At 50.6% G+C, this 18,314-nt stretch overlaps 1 protein-coding gene across 3 annotated transcripts in view; it reads right to left on the reverse strand.

Annotated features, from left to right (window-relative positions):
• Positions 1-18,314, reverse strand: part of LOC142761711 (uncharacterized) — a 150,366-nt gene that overhangs the window by 108,141 nt on the left and 23,911 nt on the right. The window contains exon 3 of one of the 3 annotated variants that reach the window (XM_075890579.1): positions 529-2,001. The exons of the other annotated variants lie outside the window; for them this stretch is intronic. Coding sequence (XP_075746694.1) covers positions 818-2,001 — 1,184 coding nt within the window. The 3' untranslated portion in view covers positions 529-817. Of the gene's footprint in view, positions 1-528; positions 2,002-18,314 lie in introns of those variants that run through there. 3 annotated transcript variants of the gene reach the window in all.

Here is an 18,314-nt window from a genome sequence, read left to right on the forward strand (position 1 = left end):
ATCAGATGAACCGTCTACAAATAATCACTAAGAATTGATCTAACTGCACCAAATAAAAAACGTTCCGTGCATCAAGAGATGCAATAAAATGCTGCTTGTTCGTTTCTGTTTGATTCATGACAAAAAAAACTGCCGAATGTTACTATGGGGAATGGCGAGAGTAGTTAAAAAATTCAATTTTTGCGTGGTTACACGGAATAGGTGGTGCCATCTAGCAGGGCGCAGTGAAAGCAAAAAATGTCTGCAATCACAAAGTCAATGGCGGGAAATTGATCAATTGCCGTTGTTACTGCTGTGGCTCCCTCTGTTTTCAGTCTGCTGCTACTAGCGCAATAAATCCGGGCAATGTTGTGCACGGCAACAATGACTAGGTCGGTCCAATCGGTACGCTTCTTGAGGCGGGTAATTTAACGTGCCCTAACCCGATGCGGACCTCTAAAATTTAATTTTATTTTAAAATAGGCCCTTCCTTGGCACAAAAGTAACACTACAAGGTTTCTCGACTGCCATTTCAACAATCAACGTCGACTTAATAGTTGCCTTTAGTGTCTCTTTAAGGTTCCTTTAATCTAAACTTTCACTCCGAGTTTTATTCAACATGCTCTGCTGTCTCGGCCCCACCTCTTCCTTTAAAATAAAAGCCCATAGGCCACTCAAAACTATAGGTGGTCCTTTTCAGCACGGCAGGAAACGTGGCTCTTGAGGTCGTGTTTTCATTACAGTGGACACAGGAGAAGGAACGCTCTCCTTAAGGGCACATGTGCAAAGCGAGGTTGTATTGAGTAACAAACGATGCTTCATATTGGACGCAAGAAAATCAACACTCCTTTGCGTGAATGCAGACGTGTCTGTCTAGGTACTTTTTTTGCACAAAGGTTGCATTGCAGTGGACACAGGGGAAAAGACATTCTCCTACGTGAGTGCGGATATGCCTTATGAGACTGTCTTTCCGCTTAAAGCTTGCCTTGCATTGTTCACAGCAAAAGGAATCCTCTCCTGTGTGCTTGCGGATGTGTTTCAATAAGCTACGATTGTGCTTAAAGGATGCGTTGCAGTGGGTACAAGAAAAGGGACGATCTCCTGTGTGAGTGCTCATGTGCTGAACAAAATCGTGTTTATACAGAAATAATGCACTGCATTGCTCACAGCAGAAGGAACCCTCTCCTGTGTGCTTGCGGATGTGTTTCAATAAGCTACGATTGTGCTTAAAGGATGCATTGCAGTGGGTACAGGAAAAGGGACGATCTCCTGTGTGAGTGCTCATGTGTTGAACAAGGTCGTGTTTATACAGAAATGACGCTCTACATTGCTCACAAGAAAGCTTTCTTGTGTGCAAGCTGACGTGTCTCCATAAGTTATTTTTCAGCTTAAAGGATGCATTGCAGTGGTCACAAGAAAAGGGACGATCTCCTGTGTGTGTGCGCCTGTGGACATTGAGGGCATCTTTCCGTGAAAAGGATGCACTGCAGTCAACGCAGGAAAAGGGACGCTCTCTTGTGTGACGTGCACGGACGTGTCTCACGAGGCTCTCTTTTAGCATGAAGGTTGCATGGCAGTGGTCACAAGAAAAGGAACGCGCTTCCGGGTGAGTGCGCATGTGCTGAACCAGGTCGTATTTAGACGCAAATGACTGATTGCAGTGCACACAGGAAAGCACCCTTGTGTGCAAGCAGATGTGTCTCACCAGGCTCTTTTTCAGTTTAAAGGATGCATTGCAGTGGTCACAAGAATAGGGACGCTCGCTTGTGTGAGTGCGCACGTGGTTATCGAGGGTATCTTTTCGAGTAAAAGACGCATTGCAGTGGACACAAGAAAAGGGGCGCTCTCCAGCAGCTGGACGAAGGTGGCATTGTGAGGGGTTCTTGCCCATATGTTTTTGAAGGTGTGCGTTCATATTTGCCTTATTCTTCGTCACATAGCTGCAGTGCTGGCAGGAATGCAGTCGATGTTGTACAGGCACCAATGAAGAAGACTGTTCCAGAGATGCAAAAGACAAGCAACCTGCAAAACCATCGAGAGAAAACAAAGGCAATGAAAACCATGTGGCATAAGCTACATAAAACTAGCCTACCAAAACAGGCAATGAGGAAGAGTTGGTCCCCATGCACTTGAAGCAAACAATGACCCTGTCTAACCAAAACCAAAGCCTTCTCTGCCCTTTGGGAAAACTCTGCCATTGGTATTAGAGCATGAAACCTTGGAGAAGCTTGCCTCTTTTTCCCACGAGTGCTGTTCCCTCCCAAGAGTTCGAGGCAGCTTCCCTTGTGAGTGGCCCAACAAGGCGTCCTTGTTAGGCTAGAAGAGGCACTCAAGCAAAATACAAGTCAACATGGACTTTTGAAATACTGCTACAAAAACCTCTTAGTGCTTCTCGCATGCCTATGACATGCTTAGTATGAAACGAAGAGCAGCTGCCTCTGCAGGATTGGTGGCATATTCGCTCCCTAATGTTGCCTTTAGCGATGGCAATGCAAGCAGCTTCAGTAATCTGGGAACCCTGAGATCAACTGTGAGCAGATGCAGAAATACTTCCTGTTATGCTTATCTTAGCGTACTTCAGTGACCGCTGCAGCTTGCATTGTAATGTGATGTTTTCTGTGGATGGGAAAATATATAAAGCAGCCTGTGGTACTGGAACACTGCAGCGCAGTGTCGGGAGGCTGCATGCGATCAGGTGTTTAAAAGTAAGGCCGCCCTATGTGAGTATGCGTATTCATTCTTGTGTCTTAAGGCGTTTCTCTGTTTACGCCGCCTGCGTGTTATGCTGCCGGAAAGCAACACACACGCTCAAGCTTATGCGTGCCGTGAAATTTCTAAGCCCAGCCCTCTTGTGTGATTCAAATCATCTTGTTTCGGGAACTTGTGTGGAAATCTTGTGTGGGGAACGAGGCGCTCTCCTACCTGGCGCCTCGTTCCCCAGCTGCAACGCGCGCCCCGACAGCGTAGCCCAGGCGCGCATAAGCACCGGCATCCGCCAAGATGGCTGCCAGGGCGCCACTTGGTCTGGGCGAGTCAACCGTCGGCTCCTTCCCATGCTGGCATGTCTGGGCACACTACGCTGGCGCGCTGCGCGGGCCGACGTCACTACGCAGTGCCATTTCCCTTTGGGCGCGCGTGACATCCTCCTCTCCTACAAGCTGTGTTGCGCCCGATGATTCGCTCGTTGCGGCAGATGCCCTCAGCCTCCACGAAAGGTTGACGCGCTGCTTCGCAGGCGGTTTCTCGTTCGTGCGTTCGACTTAGGCCCTTGTGCGGGACTCGTCGCGCCCTAGGCAAGCGAACTTGCTCGGTCTTGCGGAGTTCCCTATACGGCCTGCAAGCCCGTGGGTGTCGCACTGTGCTGCATCTAGGGTTAATAAACCCGTTGTTGTTGTTATCCTGCCTCGTGCATGGTTTCTGCGCCGTGCCGGAGAAAACGACGAACCCGGCCGCAGCGTCTTCGCACGCAGCGGCAGTGGAGGACGTCGTATCCCTACACGGTTGTGCTTAGTAGGTAAGCCTAGTGCAAACCTATCTCCACATAACTAGCACCCAACTTGGTTTGGACATGGCTTCAGAGCAGACCCCTTCGAGGCGCTCGTTCCTGTTCGATCTTGTGGCGACGGACTTGATCTCGTTCGAGGCGGACGGCTCCAACAGCACGGAGTACGGCCCTCTCGGCGACCCTCTGCTTTCGTTCACCTGGAGAGATCCCTTTTTCGGGGCCCCCTACGTTGATGTGAGTCGCTTGAACAAGGACCACAGTCCTAGCCAAGCCAGTAATGGGCTGTATCAGCTGTTCGAGACTCACGCGCTTAGGGGCCCGTCCCCGGCGCAGTCTTCGCTCGCTGGCCTTTCCCTGTCAGCAGCACGGTTGACAGCTCAAATCGCTGCACCCAGTCCTTTTTACCGGGGGCACTCAGGTGTTGGCAGGAACGCGCTTACTGACCCGCCGTGGTCCCGAGCGCTAAGGGTTGACGATGTCGTTTGCAAGCCTGCTCGCTTAACCGACAACGTCCCCGCGTTCACCGACGCTCGCTGGCCTGAGACTCGCGTGGGCGACGCTTTCAAGGAATGTGGGCCACCGTGCTCCGCTAACGACCTGTTTGCCAGTCGCGTGAGGCCTCAAGCACCAGTCGGAGCGCAAACCCTACCCTCCTCCATGCCATGTACTGGCCCTTTTCGGTCGGACGCGCATGTTGGGGAACAGGTGCGCACACCTGTTACGGCCACGCCCGCGTCGGAGCAGTCACCGTTGCACGCAACTGCGGCACAGCTCGCAGCCTTGTGCTTTAAAGGAAGACCCTGAGTCCCCTCAGACAAGCGTTCCGAGTAGCTTAAGGGTACCTCTGCCCGAGTACAGCGGTTATTCGGACCGCATCAGTGCCACAGAGTACCTCGAGGCACTGCACCGCTATCAGCAGACTACGCGGCTGAGCAACAGCGTTATGCTAGGCTTTGTTTTGCCCGTGTCGCTGACAGCCCAAGCTGCGAGGTGATACCGGCTCGTCGGCCACCAAGCTCGCTCGATGGAGGAGTTCTGTAGCGAATTCCTTCCTCCTGAATACGAGCGCCGCATACGTCGTGCGTTAGAGCTTCGCACACAGCATTCAGAGGAATCTCTTCTCGAGAGCGTTCGGGCTTTGCAGGAGCTCTACCTTCTTGCCTATCCTACAGCATCAGACTCCGAGAAGGTGGAGCGAGCCATACGCCAGGCTCGTCCAACCTTCCCCGCTGACCTTGGGAGCGGCCGTTATCGTGACCTAAACGAGCTGGCATTCGATGCGAAGCGTATTCAGGGCAAAATTTTGGCGGAGCGAGCCTATCACCCACCGCCACCGCCGTCCGCATCTCTCGAGCCTCGTTGCGCATGAGCTGGTCGTGACTCGTCACACTGGGGTTCCCCGAACCATGAGGCGGCCTCTGCCGTGAGAGACCGAGACGCGCTCGATGTGTCGGACCGCGCTCTGGACCCGTACTCGTATGCTCGGGCAGCCACCGTTGCCCGGCAGCGTGAACAAGAATGGAAACCCCATGCTACAGTGCACGAGGGGATATACGATCGCGGAGCCCCCACTGCAGTTAGCAAATCGACACCCCGTAGCTCTAAAGGATCGCCGAAATCCCCTCCTGTTGGAGGAAAAGGCGTGGTCTGCTTTCGTTGCCGTGAGCGTGGTCACACCGCGCGTGAGTGCAACGCGCCCCGACCGACACAAGGGCCTGCTCGCCCGTCAGGAAACGGGGTGAGCCGTCGGTGAGCTCGCTCTTGCCGGCGGCTGCAGCAGTAAGAGAGCACGGGAGTGTAACACAACATTTGGCACCGATGGCATGTCGCGCTGGACATGACATTCCAGCCACGCCGGCGCCCTTCATCGCCCTTACGATCGCTTCTCGAGAGTTTGCGGCGTTGCTGGATAGCGGGGCTTCGATCTCGCTGTTCGGCGAAGAGGTTAGAGCTCATTTGCGCGACCGCTCTGTCCGCATTCGAGCTTGCGACACTGCCTTCTATCTCGCCAGCGGTACCGCCATTTCGTGCGGCACTGTGCGGTTGGTTGTGCATTGGGAGAATCGCGCACGCCGTCAGAGCTTTGTGCATCTCCCTGGTCTTTCCGTGCCTGTGATTCTCGGTCGCGCCTTTCTCCCGCGCACAGGTATCGAAATTGACGACGCAAGCAGAGGCTACAGGGACGGCCCTCCGGCGTCCTTCGGCCTTTCACTGTACCTCCCGTGGTCTCGGCTGCCAGTAAGTCGCCGGACGCCATGCGGAAGAAGGAGGAAAGAAGACCAAGCGTTGCCCCCGCGTCCCGCGTCTCCCCCTCCGACGCCAAGACTGGTCATCTGGCCGGCGCGGCGGAAAACGGTCCGTGCATACAGCTTTTCCTCGAGCATAATGCTGCCACGGTGAACGAGGTCTCGGCTATGCCGGTGACCCCCCCGCTAAGCAGCAACTCGAATGGCTCGCTGCCGCCTTTGCCGGACAGCTTATCGAAACGCGAGATAGCACGCCTGTCATCGCTGTTGACACGTTTCAGCGACACGTTCACAGACCGCCCGGGTTACACCTCTCTGGTGAGACACCGGATTGACACAGGCAATGCACAACCGTGGAAATGCAATCCTCGCCCTGTTAGTGCGGCAAAAAGGAAAGCAATTGACCAGGCACTGGATGAGTTGATTGAGACCGGAGTTGTCCAACGCTCAAACGGTCCTTGGGGTTGACCGGTGGTAATGGTCCCCAAAAGAAACGGATCTCACCGACTCTGTGTGGACTACCGCCGACGGAACGAGGTCACGAGGAAGGATGCTTATCCTATGCCTAGCGTTGACTCGATCGTGGCTGCTCTAGGCGGTGCTTGCTACTTCAGCACCTTGGATGCTAGCCGCTGTTACCTACAGGTTCAGATGGAGCAGGCTGACGCGGATTGATTGATATGTGGGGTTTAACGTCCCAAAACCACCATATGATTATGAGAGACGCCGTAGTGGAGGGCTCCGGAAATTTCGACCACCTGGGCTTCTTTAACGTGCACCCAAATCTGAGTACACGGGCCTACAACATTTCCGCCTCCATCGGAAACGCAGCCGCCGCAGCCGGGATTTGAACCCGCGACGTGCGGGTCAGCAGCCGAGTACCTTAGCCACTAGACCACCGCGGCGGGGCCAGGCTGACGCGGAGAAAACTGCGTTCACCTCTCACAGAGGTTTGTACGAGCTTACTCGCATGCTGTTTGGCTGTTCTGGAGCTGCAGCTACGTTCCAGAGATTGATAGACCGCGCTCTAGGGGATGCTAAATGGCAACACGCCATAGCGTACCTCGACGACATCGTCATCTTCTCTCGAACGTTCGAGGAACACCTTCACCACTTGAAGGATGTCCTCGGGAGGTTGCGTGTCGCCGGGTTGACTTTGAACCCAAAGAAAGCTCAAATAGCTGAGACTCGCATCTCACTATTAGGCTTTACCATTCAGAGCGGTCGTGTTCTGCCGTGCGAGGAGAAGGTACGTGCCATTGCGGAGTACCCGACGCCGGCAAACATTCAGGGCCTGAGGCGCTTTTTGGGCATGGTGAACTACTATCGATAGTTCATCCCAAACTGCGCAGCCCTCCAAGTGCCCTTGACTGCACTCTTGAAAAAGTCGGCACGATGGAGCTGGGAACCAGAACAAGAGCGAGCCTTCAAGACGCTTTCCAAAGCCCTAGTGGCCACAGACGAGTTAAAGCTGCCTGACCTGAACAGGGAGTTCGTTGTCAAAGCAGACGCGAGCGGCCTGGGTCTCGGCGCAGTACTCCTTCAGGAACACGACGGCGTCCTCCGGCCAGTCGCCTTTGCGAGCCGGTCACTTAACGCCGCCGAGCGTAACTATAGCATCACAGAAAGGGAATGTCTCGCTATAGTTTTTGATCTCCCGAAGTTCGACTGCTATGTCGACGGCGTGCCATTCGTAGTGGAAACAGACCACATGGCACTCACCTGGCTTAAGCGCTTGCGCGAGCCCTCAGCCCGCCTCGCGCGCTGGGCGTTGACCTTGCAGTAGTACAACTTTGTTGTGCGCTACCGAAAAGGGAGTTCGAACGTCGTGGCTGATGCTTTGTCGTGTGCCCCCGTTTCGGCGTCCGACACTTGTGTCCGCCACCCCCGAGAGCAATCGCATCAAGTACCCCCGGGCCCTCTGGCTCCAAAAGGTCGAAAAGCGCGAACCCCAATGGCAAACTGACTTTCGAGTCGACAGCCTCGGGTGAGGACGCATACCTGATAGACCCTGTCACGTCCACAGGTATAGTCTTTAGCAGAGAGGAGCTGCTCAAGGCACAGCAGAACGATCCGTTTTGTCAGCACATCGTTGACGAGCTCAAAGAGCTGAGCTCCCAAGAGGAGCATGGCGGTCAAGCCGCCGGGCGCGAACAGACAGCTGGTATTGCTGTCGGCGCCGAGTGCCGTACACAGGCTGGTACTGCTGCGGGCGCGTTGGACTCGTACCTGCTTGATGCCGAAGACGTTCTCCTGCGCTACGTCCCATCTGAAGATGCTCCCCAGGAGTCTTTCAAGGTGATGATACCCCACAGTCTAAGAAAAGCCACCCTAGGTTATTTCCACGACTCGCGGTTGGCCAGACACGCGAGTGGCCTTAAGACTTTTCAAAAGTTGTGCCGCTCTGCTACCTGGCCTGGCATCAAGCGTGATGCCCTTCACTACAACTGTCAGTTCAAGCGCACGAATAAACAGAAAGGAAGAGAGGACAAGTGCTTTCTCACAACTAAACTGTTTATCAGAAAGGGCAGAATATATATACAGGCAATTAAAAAACAACGCATGCGTGTGCAGGCAAAAAAGTACACCCGTGGCACATCGAGAACACAGGGTAAAAGAAGAAAGATTATCTCGGAACATAATCTAGAAAAGCAAACTCCTTATCGTGCAGCAAAACCGAAGGCTGGCCGATGCATTGTTTCCCTCTTTTTCTTATGTGAAAAGCTTCTGTCAACTCACGAGTTAAATTATTTTTAGACCGAAAAACCACTTCAGTATCCTGAAAAAGAGGATAACAACCGCACTCTCTGCAATGAGCCGCGAGATGCGATGCACCCAAAGATTTCAAAGAAGAATTGTGCTCTCTGAGACGAAAATTGACGCACCTTCCCGACTGACCGCTGTACACTTTACCACAGCTAGAAGGAGTCATGTAAACAACGCCCATTGCGCAGTCCACGAACATTTTGCTGTGTTTCATGCGACATTGCGGAAACTCTCTGTGCATGCATGAACAAATAGACTGCAGTTTGCTTTTGGCTGAGAAAAGCACATCGACTTTATATCTATTAGCAAGTTGCTTAAGTTGATGCGATGTCTTATGAAGGTAAGGAATCTCTGCTATCCTCCTACGTTTTCTACTCTCATCACGACGCCCGAGTGGTTCCCTTCAAATTTAAGTTTCTTAATCATGTTGTTACAAACGGACGTGATGACGTCATTAGGATACCCTGCTTGTACTAGTTTCTTTACTTGACTATGAAAGCTCATTTTCCTTCTGTGTTGACAGGACTTTTTAGAGCAAAACCCAAACTCGTAGTAACGATACCTCTCTTCACCAGCTTAGAGTGGCTCGACCACTCTAAGTAGTCTTAGAAGTGCTTTTAGAAAAAAAAAATGAAACCTAGAATTCTTCGAACAGCACTAGTAGCCACACCACTCAAGATAACCAACTGACTTGCTTCTTTGTTAGGTTTAACACGACGGTAAGATTAGATTTGTGGGGTTTAACGTCCCAAAACCACCATATGATTATGAGAGACGCCGTAGTGGAGGGCCTCGGAAATTTTGACCACCTGAGGTTCTTTAACGTGCTACCACGACGGTAAGGCTGACTAACAAGTTCTGTGTGTGCACTGCATGTGCACAGCTGACCTCGGTGAGACATGCTCATATGGTGAAGCAGTGCACTCCACAAACTCAGTAATACGACGCCGAATCATCTAGGTCCTCGCGACGAATTATGCTCAGCCATAGAGCTCTGTGCTTTGACGAAAGCTCTATTGTCTTCACGGACTCTTCTAGTTCGACTTTCGGCACCGCATTGAAGCCTACCGTTCAAATTTTTCATCGTTCAGCTTGTTTGTGCGATTGGAGCAACCATATGCCGCACTGTTTATCATATAGTTGATTTGACGCAACTCGACGAGCAAGCAGATGTTGTTTCCTGCGCAATCTTAAGAATGCCACAGTACTAGAGAAAACTTCCAGCGCTGCAGTAATGTAAATACAATGCACGAGGACACGGCATGCCAAGGAACACACCCTCGACATAAGCATAGCAAACACGGTGGCAAGCATGGGTCGTCCATTATCTGAAAACCTCAAAAAGTGGTTCCCAGCTTGGCCCTTTGCAGCACCACCTAGCAACTCTGTTTCAGTGCGTACACCCTACAGTACAAGTACACTGCTACACTCTATCTCACAACTATCTTGCAGCAATGCCAAAGCTATAGAGAGTATGCTGGCAGTATCCTGCCACTGCACATTATACAGTTCCGGCCTTAATTTCATTATCAACGAGGTAGAAGGGTTTTAGCTGTGCTTCTTACAATGCCCTTTACAACAATATGCGACACGTTAGACCCTCGGTGCATGCACTTCGCCATCACTGTGTCATGTACAGGTACATGAACAATCAGCGCAAGAGAAACGATTTGGGTGACATAGTGTCTGCAGCACAGTACGCCATGCGATGAGCGCCGGTGTGATATGTGCGCACTGCATTGCGTTCTGTCGTCACTTGAATCGCAGAAGCAGCGAGTGTCTTCAGGAAATTGAGATAATCGAGAAAGAATTACTTCTTTCTTTTAATGTATAGCATGTACGTTTTTGGTTAGTATAGTTTGTTCAAATTTTTTGTTCTGATACAAAGCATATGCATTGCTGGTTTAAACTGTCCTGTGTTTAATTTGATTTTGTTGTTTTTGTTGTCACAGTTGCCATGGGGATATAGGGCTTTGTCAAGCTGTTCTATACAGCTTTTTTTCCTCTGACCCAGCCACTTACTGTACAACTGTACGTGGTAAATAAACTAAACTCAAACTCAAAACGTCCGCGTGTCGCCATCATCACTCCGCTGTTCACGGCATTTCCTTGGCAGCAAGAAAACTGAGAAGAACAATGTTCTCTGTGCTGCATCTTGGAATGGAATATAAAAACTTTCATTTTGTCCTGGAGGACACGCTTCGCTGGGTCTCCCATGTAGGGACCGACAAAAACTACCTGGCAGCCGCTTCGTGGGCGTGCTGGATATCGAAAACAAAAAGGTGCAGACAGAGCCACACTAGTATAGAGCGCCCAGCCGACCGCTTCAGCAACGGTTTTCTGCAAAAATGTGTGAATACTGATGATGTTGTAGTGACGAGAGAAGAGACCTCACGTGAGATGACGTCGAAGGCGGCCGATGGGGCCGTGCCGATCTCGCCACTTTATTCCAGGCCTGAAGCGGAGCCACGTCGGCTACCAGCGTCCGCCACGCCAGGCGTGTCAGCTCGTTCTAATCCTCGCGCAGCTCGAGCTAGCATCAGCTGCGCGAGAGGCGCGGCGCGGTGATTAAGAAATGATGATGATGATGATGGCGCTACAGGGCTCCCCCCCTAGCGCTTTGCGCGATTTGAAGGCATATGAAAAAGAAAGAGAGCGACAAATGCTATATACATGAACGGCAATCCATAAAGTGTTCATTTAGCAAGTCCAGGTTGTCAACGTTTATGGGCCATCAGTAGGCAGTGTGTCTCCGGTGGGCGACTCTGGGAGAAGCGCAAGGGACGAAGAAGGAAGTGCCAGGTCGCTGTGTTCATAGACACGTCCATCCCACAATTACGCGGCGGGACCATTCGAATGCGCACCCGCCGTTTCGAGTAGACGCGGCTGACAAACATGCCCACAGCTGGAACTGTGGACAGGCGCTGAAGAGCTCGCGCCGGCAATGTGGGCGAAATAGTGTGAAGGATCGGAACGCACCCATGATGACCGAGCACTGAAGTTTCACAGCCAGAGCGGGGTCTCAGACAGCGCACAGGGTGCCGAGCATGCTGTCGACAAGGAGCAGCGTCGCGGTCGTGCTGGTGCGGACGTCTCTGTCGAAACACCGGCCTCCGCGTAGCACTGCGATCGGCATGCCGGGGCGTGTGGCCGAGTCGACGGATGCGTAAACGCCGTGCATTGCGGCTAGTCATGTGCACGGCAAATGGTTGGCCCTTGCGTCGGGAAAACCTCGTAGGTGTTTGCGCCGTCTTGAAGGCCGAGGCTGCAACACATGACTGTTTAGCAAGAGGCTTGAAAAAGGGCCTCTCTGTATTATGCCGAACGTGATGATTTCGTTGGCATACTCTCAAGGGCGGCAGATATGCAGTTGGACCGCACGTCGTCGCTGTTGTTACCAACGAGCCTGTGTGGCGGACTGCATCCGGCGCCAAATGCTCTGGGGAATAGTTGTGAAGCTCAGAAGAGGTGAGCTTTGATGGAGGATCGGGTGGCACACCTGAAAGACCATCGGTTCTCCACGCATGAGGGTTGGTGTGCAGGTCTGCATGATCGATGACAACCTCTACAGCATGTGTGGCATATGTAGTCTGCAGTGCCATAGGCGCGACAGGTATGTCGTCCTCAGCTGCGTGAGTCATAGTTGCAGCCTCTGGGAAGTTTGGCTGTGGTTGACGGCTTATGACTAACTTCGGCTGCGGGAGACTGCGGGGCTGAAGATGGTCGCTGCTGGCAGGATGCAGAGAGCGTCGAGGTGGGCGGGGAGGTGCCTTCGGACATCGTCGACGCTGAAGTCTCCGCGACCAAGGGGCGAATAGTGAGCGTGAGGATATTCGTAGTCTTGGCAGACTCCGGGGCATGCGGCGATGAAGCCGTCGTGGAGTCTGACATGTCTGAGAAATCGTGGTCTGTGTAGGCCGGAGAAGACATGCGGGTGGCGAGAGTGCCCGAGGGACAATCGGCCGAGGACTTCGAAAAAATGCACCTCGTGGCGACCCGGTCGTTGGCTACAGGAACGTATTGAAGAAGCTCGTCAGATTTCGTGGCTGACTGGTCGCGTGCAGCACGAATGTTCTGAACCTCGTCGGATGGGCATTCGTACGCGGGACTCACGTTGATAGTGGCCGGACGAGATGTTGTAGGAGACGTAGTCGGGGAAGTTAGGTCCCGGTCAGTGAAGACTTTCGGGCCGGAGGGTACCGCACGCTGCGACGCAGACGAAACCTGTAAGTCGCGGGTGAACGGCAGCGGGTGGTAGGTGAGGCCATATCTGGCAAGCACCGCCGAGCAGAGGTCATCGTAAGGCTGCTGGCTGGAGGTTGAAGTGCCAGAGAGATAACGCAACTCTACCGGAAGGGCGTCTTGAAGAATGGCGTGCATCAGCGGCTGGTCCGTGACACCATTCAACGCCAGAACGGCATCGAGCTGCATGAACCATACCTTGGGGTAGGTCGATTGGAACGGCGGCACTGGCGGGCAGAGTTGCGGGAACATGGCAGCGGGCCGCTCGGCGAAGGGCATGTTCTCCGGGTCACCAATGTAGTGACGAGAGAAGAGACGTGAGATGACGTCGAAGGCGGCCGATGGGGCCGTGCCGATCTCGCCACTTTATTCCAGGCCTGAAGCGGAGCCACGTCGGCTACCAGCGTCCGCCACGCCAGGCGTGTCAGCTCGTTCTAATCTTCGCGCAGCTCGAGCTAGCATCAGCTGCGCGAGAGGCGCGGCGCGGTGATTAAGAAATGATGATGGTGATGATGGCACTACAATGTAATGATACTTAACATGGTTATATCACATGAACTCTTTCCCTATAATTCAGGCATGAGCAGAAGCTTGTAGCTAATGTGAAGTAGCAGCTGCGGACAACAGCATTCACAGCCCCGCACTCCGTTGCTCTTGGTGAGCGCGATTTGGTCGGTATGCAACTCGCTGAAGGTACTGCGCTTACTGCTACTAGTATCGACGATGAAGCACTACCATTTGCAGAAGCGAAGCTTATACTTGCGTAGCTTGCGTGAATGCGCGCCACTGAACAGTTCTGACAGTGACTGATCGGTCAGTGGGTGCGAGGATATCACATAAAACAGACTAAGCAAGCAAAAAATTGGCAAACACAGACTTTGACAGGGATATCATACCAATAGATAATGGCCCTGTTCGAGTACACGCAGCCCTAGATGGTGATTTTGCCGAACTTGACCTTTAGACAGTGCGCATTTCAATATGATGGTCCCCTGTCGCGAAAACTTGAAAACGTGTATAAAAAAGACCGTATTAAACACAATATTCAGCGAACATGCCCTGAACAAGTGCATCTCTGAATATAAAGAAACACGGTGGTATTTCCTCGGAGGTTTTTGCGTTTCGTCCTAAATGCAAGGAGCAAGTATTGAAAAGATAGGCAAGCTGATGCCAAGAAGACGTCGAACAGACGACATGACGCAGGTAAACATGTTTTGAGTGGACTTTCGTATTTCCTATTGGTTGCTAACAAGCCCTGCAGCTTCCACAATGCTGAAAGGTACTTCAGAGATGGAGTATATTTCTGCGCATTCCGCCATATTTATACTGCACGTTGAGTCATCTGTCACATGCGCGGCGACACAACACCCTAGACTGCCACGCGTTGGTGTCCAGACGACTTCTTGTAAGCAGGATTGGTATGATAAGGCAATTTATCGCATTTTATTGTCCCAAGGCTGCCCTTTACCATGTAAACAAAGCGCAAAAGATACACATTCTGGCAGTTCAGAACAAAATGGTGTTTGAGCGTAAGAGTACGCTGCCAGTAGCCTGGGCTCCTGGGTGCGAGATAGGCAGGCTCTGGCCTACAGGATACAGAAGTCGACAGAGCAAACCAATGCACTCAAAATGAAATTGATAATGTGGCGGGAAACGTCACGATGGACACAAAAAATGACACACCCCAGTTAGTAGCGCTTGTGGTGTGTTGTTGTTTGTGGCCGTCGTTTCGTTTTTGTGCTACATCATGAATTCGATCCGGCACCAACTAGCCCAGGTACAAGTCCTTCTGCAGAACGATGCACTTAGTAGTACTTGTTTCCCGATTTTAACCCACTACATGTAGTTGGAACTACTTTGTTCAGCATGGGACAAAATTAAATTGGCAAACGTTTTTATTAGCTACGCCTCAGGACTGGAGCAACATTGTAGACCATTGTGAATAATTACCAGTACTATTTAAACAACAGTGGTCATGCTGATACTCACTCAACGCATTACGAGTGTGAAATTACTCCTGTGATAGCCAACAGTTTCCGATGCATCGAGAAAACATGCCGGCGCAGATCAAATGTTCCATGACAGGGTTCAGTGACAAGCAGCATTTATGGAAGATATATTTATAAAATTTATTTTTATCTACAGACATTTTCATGCTCAGCATGTAGTACGTAACTGTAAGTCCAGCCCATGAAGTAGTCGTATAATTGAAGTTTTGACTTCTGCACGGTACCTCCATCTCCTGAATCTCCCCCAAGCTGCTAGGAAAGCACGCACAGCAGACAAACAGAATGCTAGAATTATCATGGTCCTCAATACCCGGACCCTCTTAATAAAAGCTTTGCATGTGTCTGGGCCGTGACCATTTTCATATTGCTATCACAAGCGAACACAATGAAATGCGCCGAATGGACCCATAAAAGGCCACTGAAACAGATTTTTGAAATTTTGTTGGCGTTTAGGCTAGAGCATCATCAAATTATTTGCATGACAAGTTTAGTGGCCCGCCCTGTAAGAAGGCCGCTACGAACAATTATAGCTACTCCCTCTTTCTCACCCCTGCCCTGCCTCCTCTACTTATGAGATACACTGGCATCTTGGGCTATAGTGCTCTCATAAACTCCCTTGACAATTTGAGCTTCACCCAGTGACGGCCTTTAAAATCGCACGTCGAAAGAATGCGCACAGTCTTAAAGGCCATCACCATGTTCGCCCGGAAGCACGCACGCTATCTAGCAACAGAGCTGAAAATCGCAGAGTTGTTGGTATCGGCTCTAAAAGGTGTTGCCACACTACCAGCAAATCTTACTTTTATGCATTCCACAGTCAATCAGATGAGGAGCCTGGGTGACTTCGTCATACCAGAGAATGACATACTGTGAATGGACAGTAGAAACCACGTTTGGCTAAGCCGCAGCGATGTGCAGCAATTCGCAGTTTTAGAGCGGTGCAATAAATTAGGCAGTCTACGTAAAGAGCTTAAATCAGTCTGCAAATGACACTTTGGACTTGGTCAACTGGCCCCATGTGTTTGTACAAAATTGTCAAAACCTGTTCACGTTTAGTAATGGAATGCGTGAGCGATTTCGCATGCACGCAAACAATCGCTTTTCCAATCACTATCCTGCCTTTGCTTCTCAATGGAGATGTACATTGTGCTGCAAGAAAAGCCAAATTGAAAATGCCTTCCGGCTCATATCTTCATTTTCCTCTGTAGCTTGAATTTACACTCATGACTAATGCTGCTTTTTCTCTAAAAACCAGATGCCATCACCAACAGTGACACTCAAATTTCTGCAGAACGATGGAGCTCTCTTATGCTAATCGCACTAATTTCCAGAAAAAGGACCTCCACGGAAACTACATGAGTAACTGCATCTTTTAGGGAAAGAAATTCAGAAATATACAGGAGAGCTAGCCTCCCAGTCAAGGTTGCAAACACGTAAACATTGATCGACAACAGCCACAAGCAAAGCGTCGGGTACACTAAGATCCCTCCTGAAAAGGCACAAGACACCTGGTGGTGCTGCAGCACATGTTGTGCTGAAACAGGACATCACTGGTCCAGAACTCTCAGAAAAAATGGCCCCGTATCTGCTTGTTTCATTGCAAATGTCATCGAAAGACGATAGTCTTGCGTCTGGTGAGAGTGAACAAAACGTTTATTTGATGTTCTGCGCGAGAAAATCGGTGAATTGTATTCTGGAGGCGCTGTGTCAGAGAGTCTCAATCCGTGCAGTGAAGGCGAAAGAGCGCATCGAGGCACGATAGACACGAGCGCTATCTGGCACTTATATTCGCAAAGGAAGAAAGGCATGCGGTCACATGTCTCGGAGGCGATAAGGTGTCGAACGCAAAGAGATGGGCAGGTGCCACCACTTCGTCGTCTTAGCAAAGCGTTGGAAACAGTTTCCTTTTGGAGCATCGCGTTACATTGTCAGCACAGTGTAATAAACGCTATAGTCCTTAGAATTGCTTATGTATGCCTTCTCTAGTATAAAGCCACACGTTGCAAATATTGACGTGTTGTTATGGTGCCTCAGATATGCGCAATTGCCTTTTAATTAACAATCACACAAGTACGAACGCTGAAACCTGAGCAATATTGGTGGGCGCTGCGAATGGGGTTGGCCATTTGGAGTATCGCTTGGTGCCGTTTGGGGTATCGTTATGACACAAAAACAGACAAATGCACAGACAAACAGGCAGACGGACAGATTAAAATTTTTGCATCGAAGGTCCCCAAGAAAGACCATCGTCTTTAAAACTGGCATGACATCCGCCTTCTGCATACAAATGTAGCTAGAAATAGAACTTGTGCCAGGAATGATGCTCGGGCGGGAAAACACACTTAACGTCAATTTTCACGGTCACCGAAACGGAGGACGCATTAGGCAAAATGAACAGACAAGGCGCCAGGGCTGATGAAATAGCAGTAGTGTCTGGTAGGATCATCGGTAGTGTTGACTTTCCATGAAATACGGCAAGTCATCCCCAATACCCCATTATGCTGCTCATCTTTCACGTTTATTATGCAGTGCTTCAAACGGCAGCCGACATGCACGTCATCAATGGTTGCGGCAGCACTTAGGGAACTGTCATGAATGAATGCGATCTATGCCGCTTGTTCGGCGAATGCCAGATATGAGCGAACGCCTCAACAACAATATGGTTCAAATTCATCTTCCGTAAGTTCTATTGTTTTATACTACCTTTCCTTCAATACCAGCTGCTTCTTACCACAAACTGCAAAAGGTCTTTCCAATATTTACTTTATTTATAATCGGCACTGCCTCAACAGTCAATGTAGCAAAGATGAGGAACCTCCAACCGCGCTGGCTCCTCATCTTCCCCCACTGAATTTATCTGTAATAATCAGAGCTGCGCCGAATGTTTGAAGGAATTACCAATTCCAGAGGCACAGAGTTTGGTTCCCGGAGCCCATGGTAGCTCACCAGTTTTTATGACGGTGAGTTATTTTGTGCTGGCGCTTGTTAGTGCAAATGTACATCCAATACAGGTTAAAGAAGCATATTTCTGCAGCCTACAAGGGCACACAGCTCAGCTTCACTTGTGACAGAGGAAGCAGGAGTGAAAAAGTTAGAGAAAATATTAATCAATCCCCTTAAAAAAACGAGTGTACCCACAACACAAAGCTAATAGGCACTTTCTCTGCCACTTAGAAAAACAGCGGCCCAGGGAATCGAACAAATAAACTCTGTGAAGCTTACTTTTTTATTTTACTTTCTCTTTAACCAGTACTCCCATTCCCTGGCTCAAGTAGCTGTTATTCTCATTCACGAGCCTCCAATATAAGCGTGCTTCCTAACCTTAAAGGGACACTTAAGACAAACTACAACTCTGTTCGCTTTTGCCCACAAGCTATAGTATACTACACACCATTTACAGTATACCGCACGTTAAGAACCTCACTGCAGGATGCAATATCGCTCTTCGGTTCAACCTTACAGGGAACGATGAAGATCTTTCGTTGAATAGGCGCTATTCAGTTCTCAAGCTAACTTTGAAATAGAGCAGGTCGCCAAAATGCCTCAGTAACATAATCCTCATTTCAT

Source organism: Rhipicephalus microplus, chromosome 3 (genome assembly GCF_043290135.1).
Source record: "Rhipicephalus microplus isolate Deutch F79 chromosome 3, USDA_Rmic, whole genome shotgun sequence".
In the NCBI taxonomy this organism is placed as follows: Eukaryota; Metazoa; Arthropoda; class Arachnida; order Ixodida; family Ixodidae; genus Rhipicephalus; species Rhipicephalus microplus.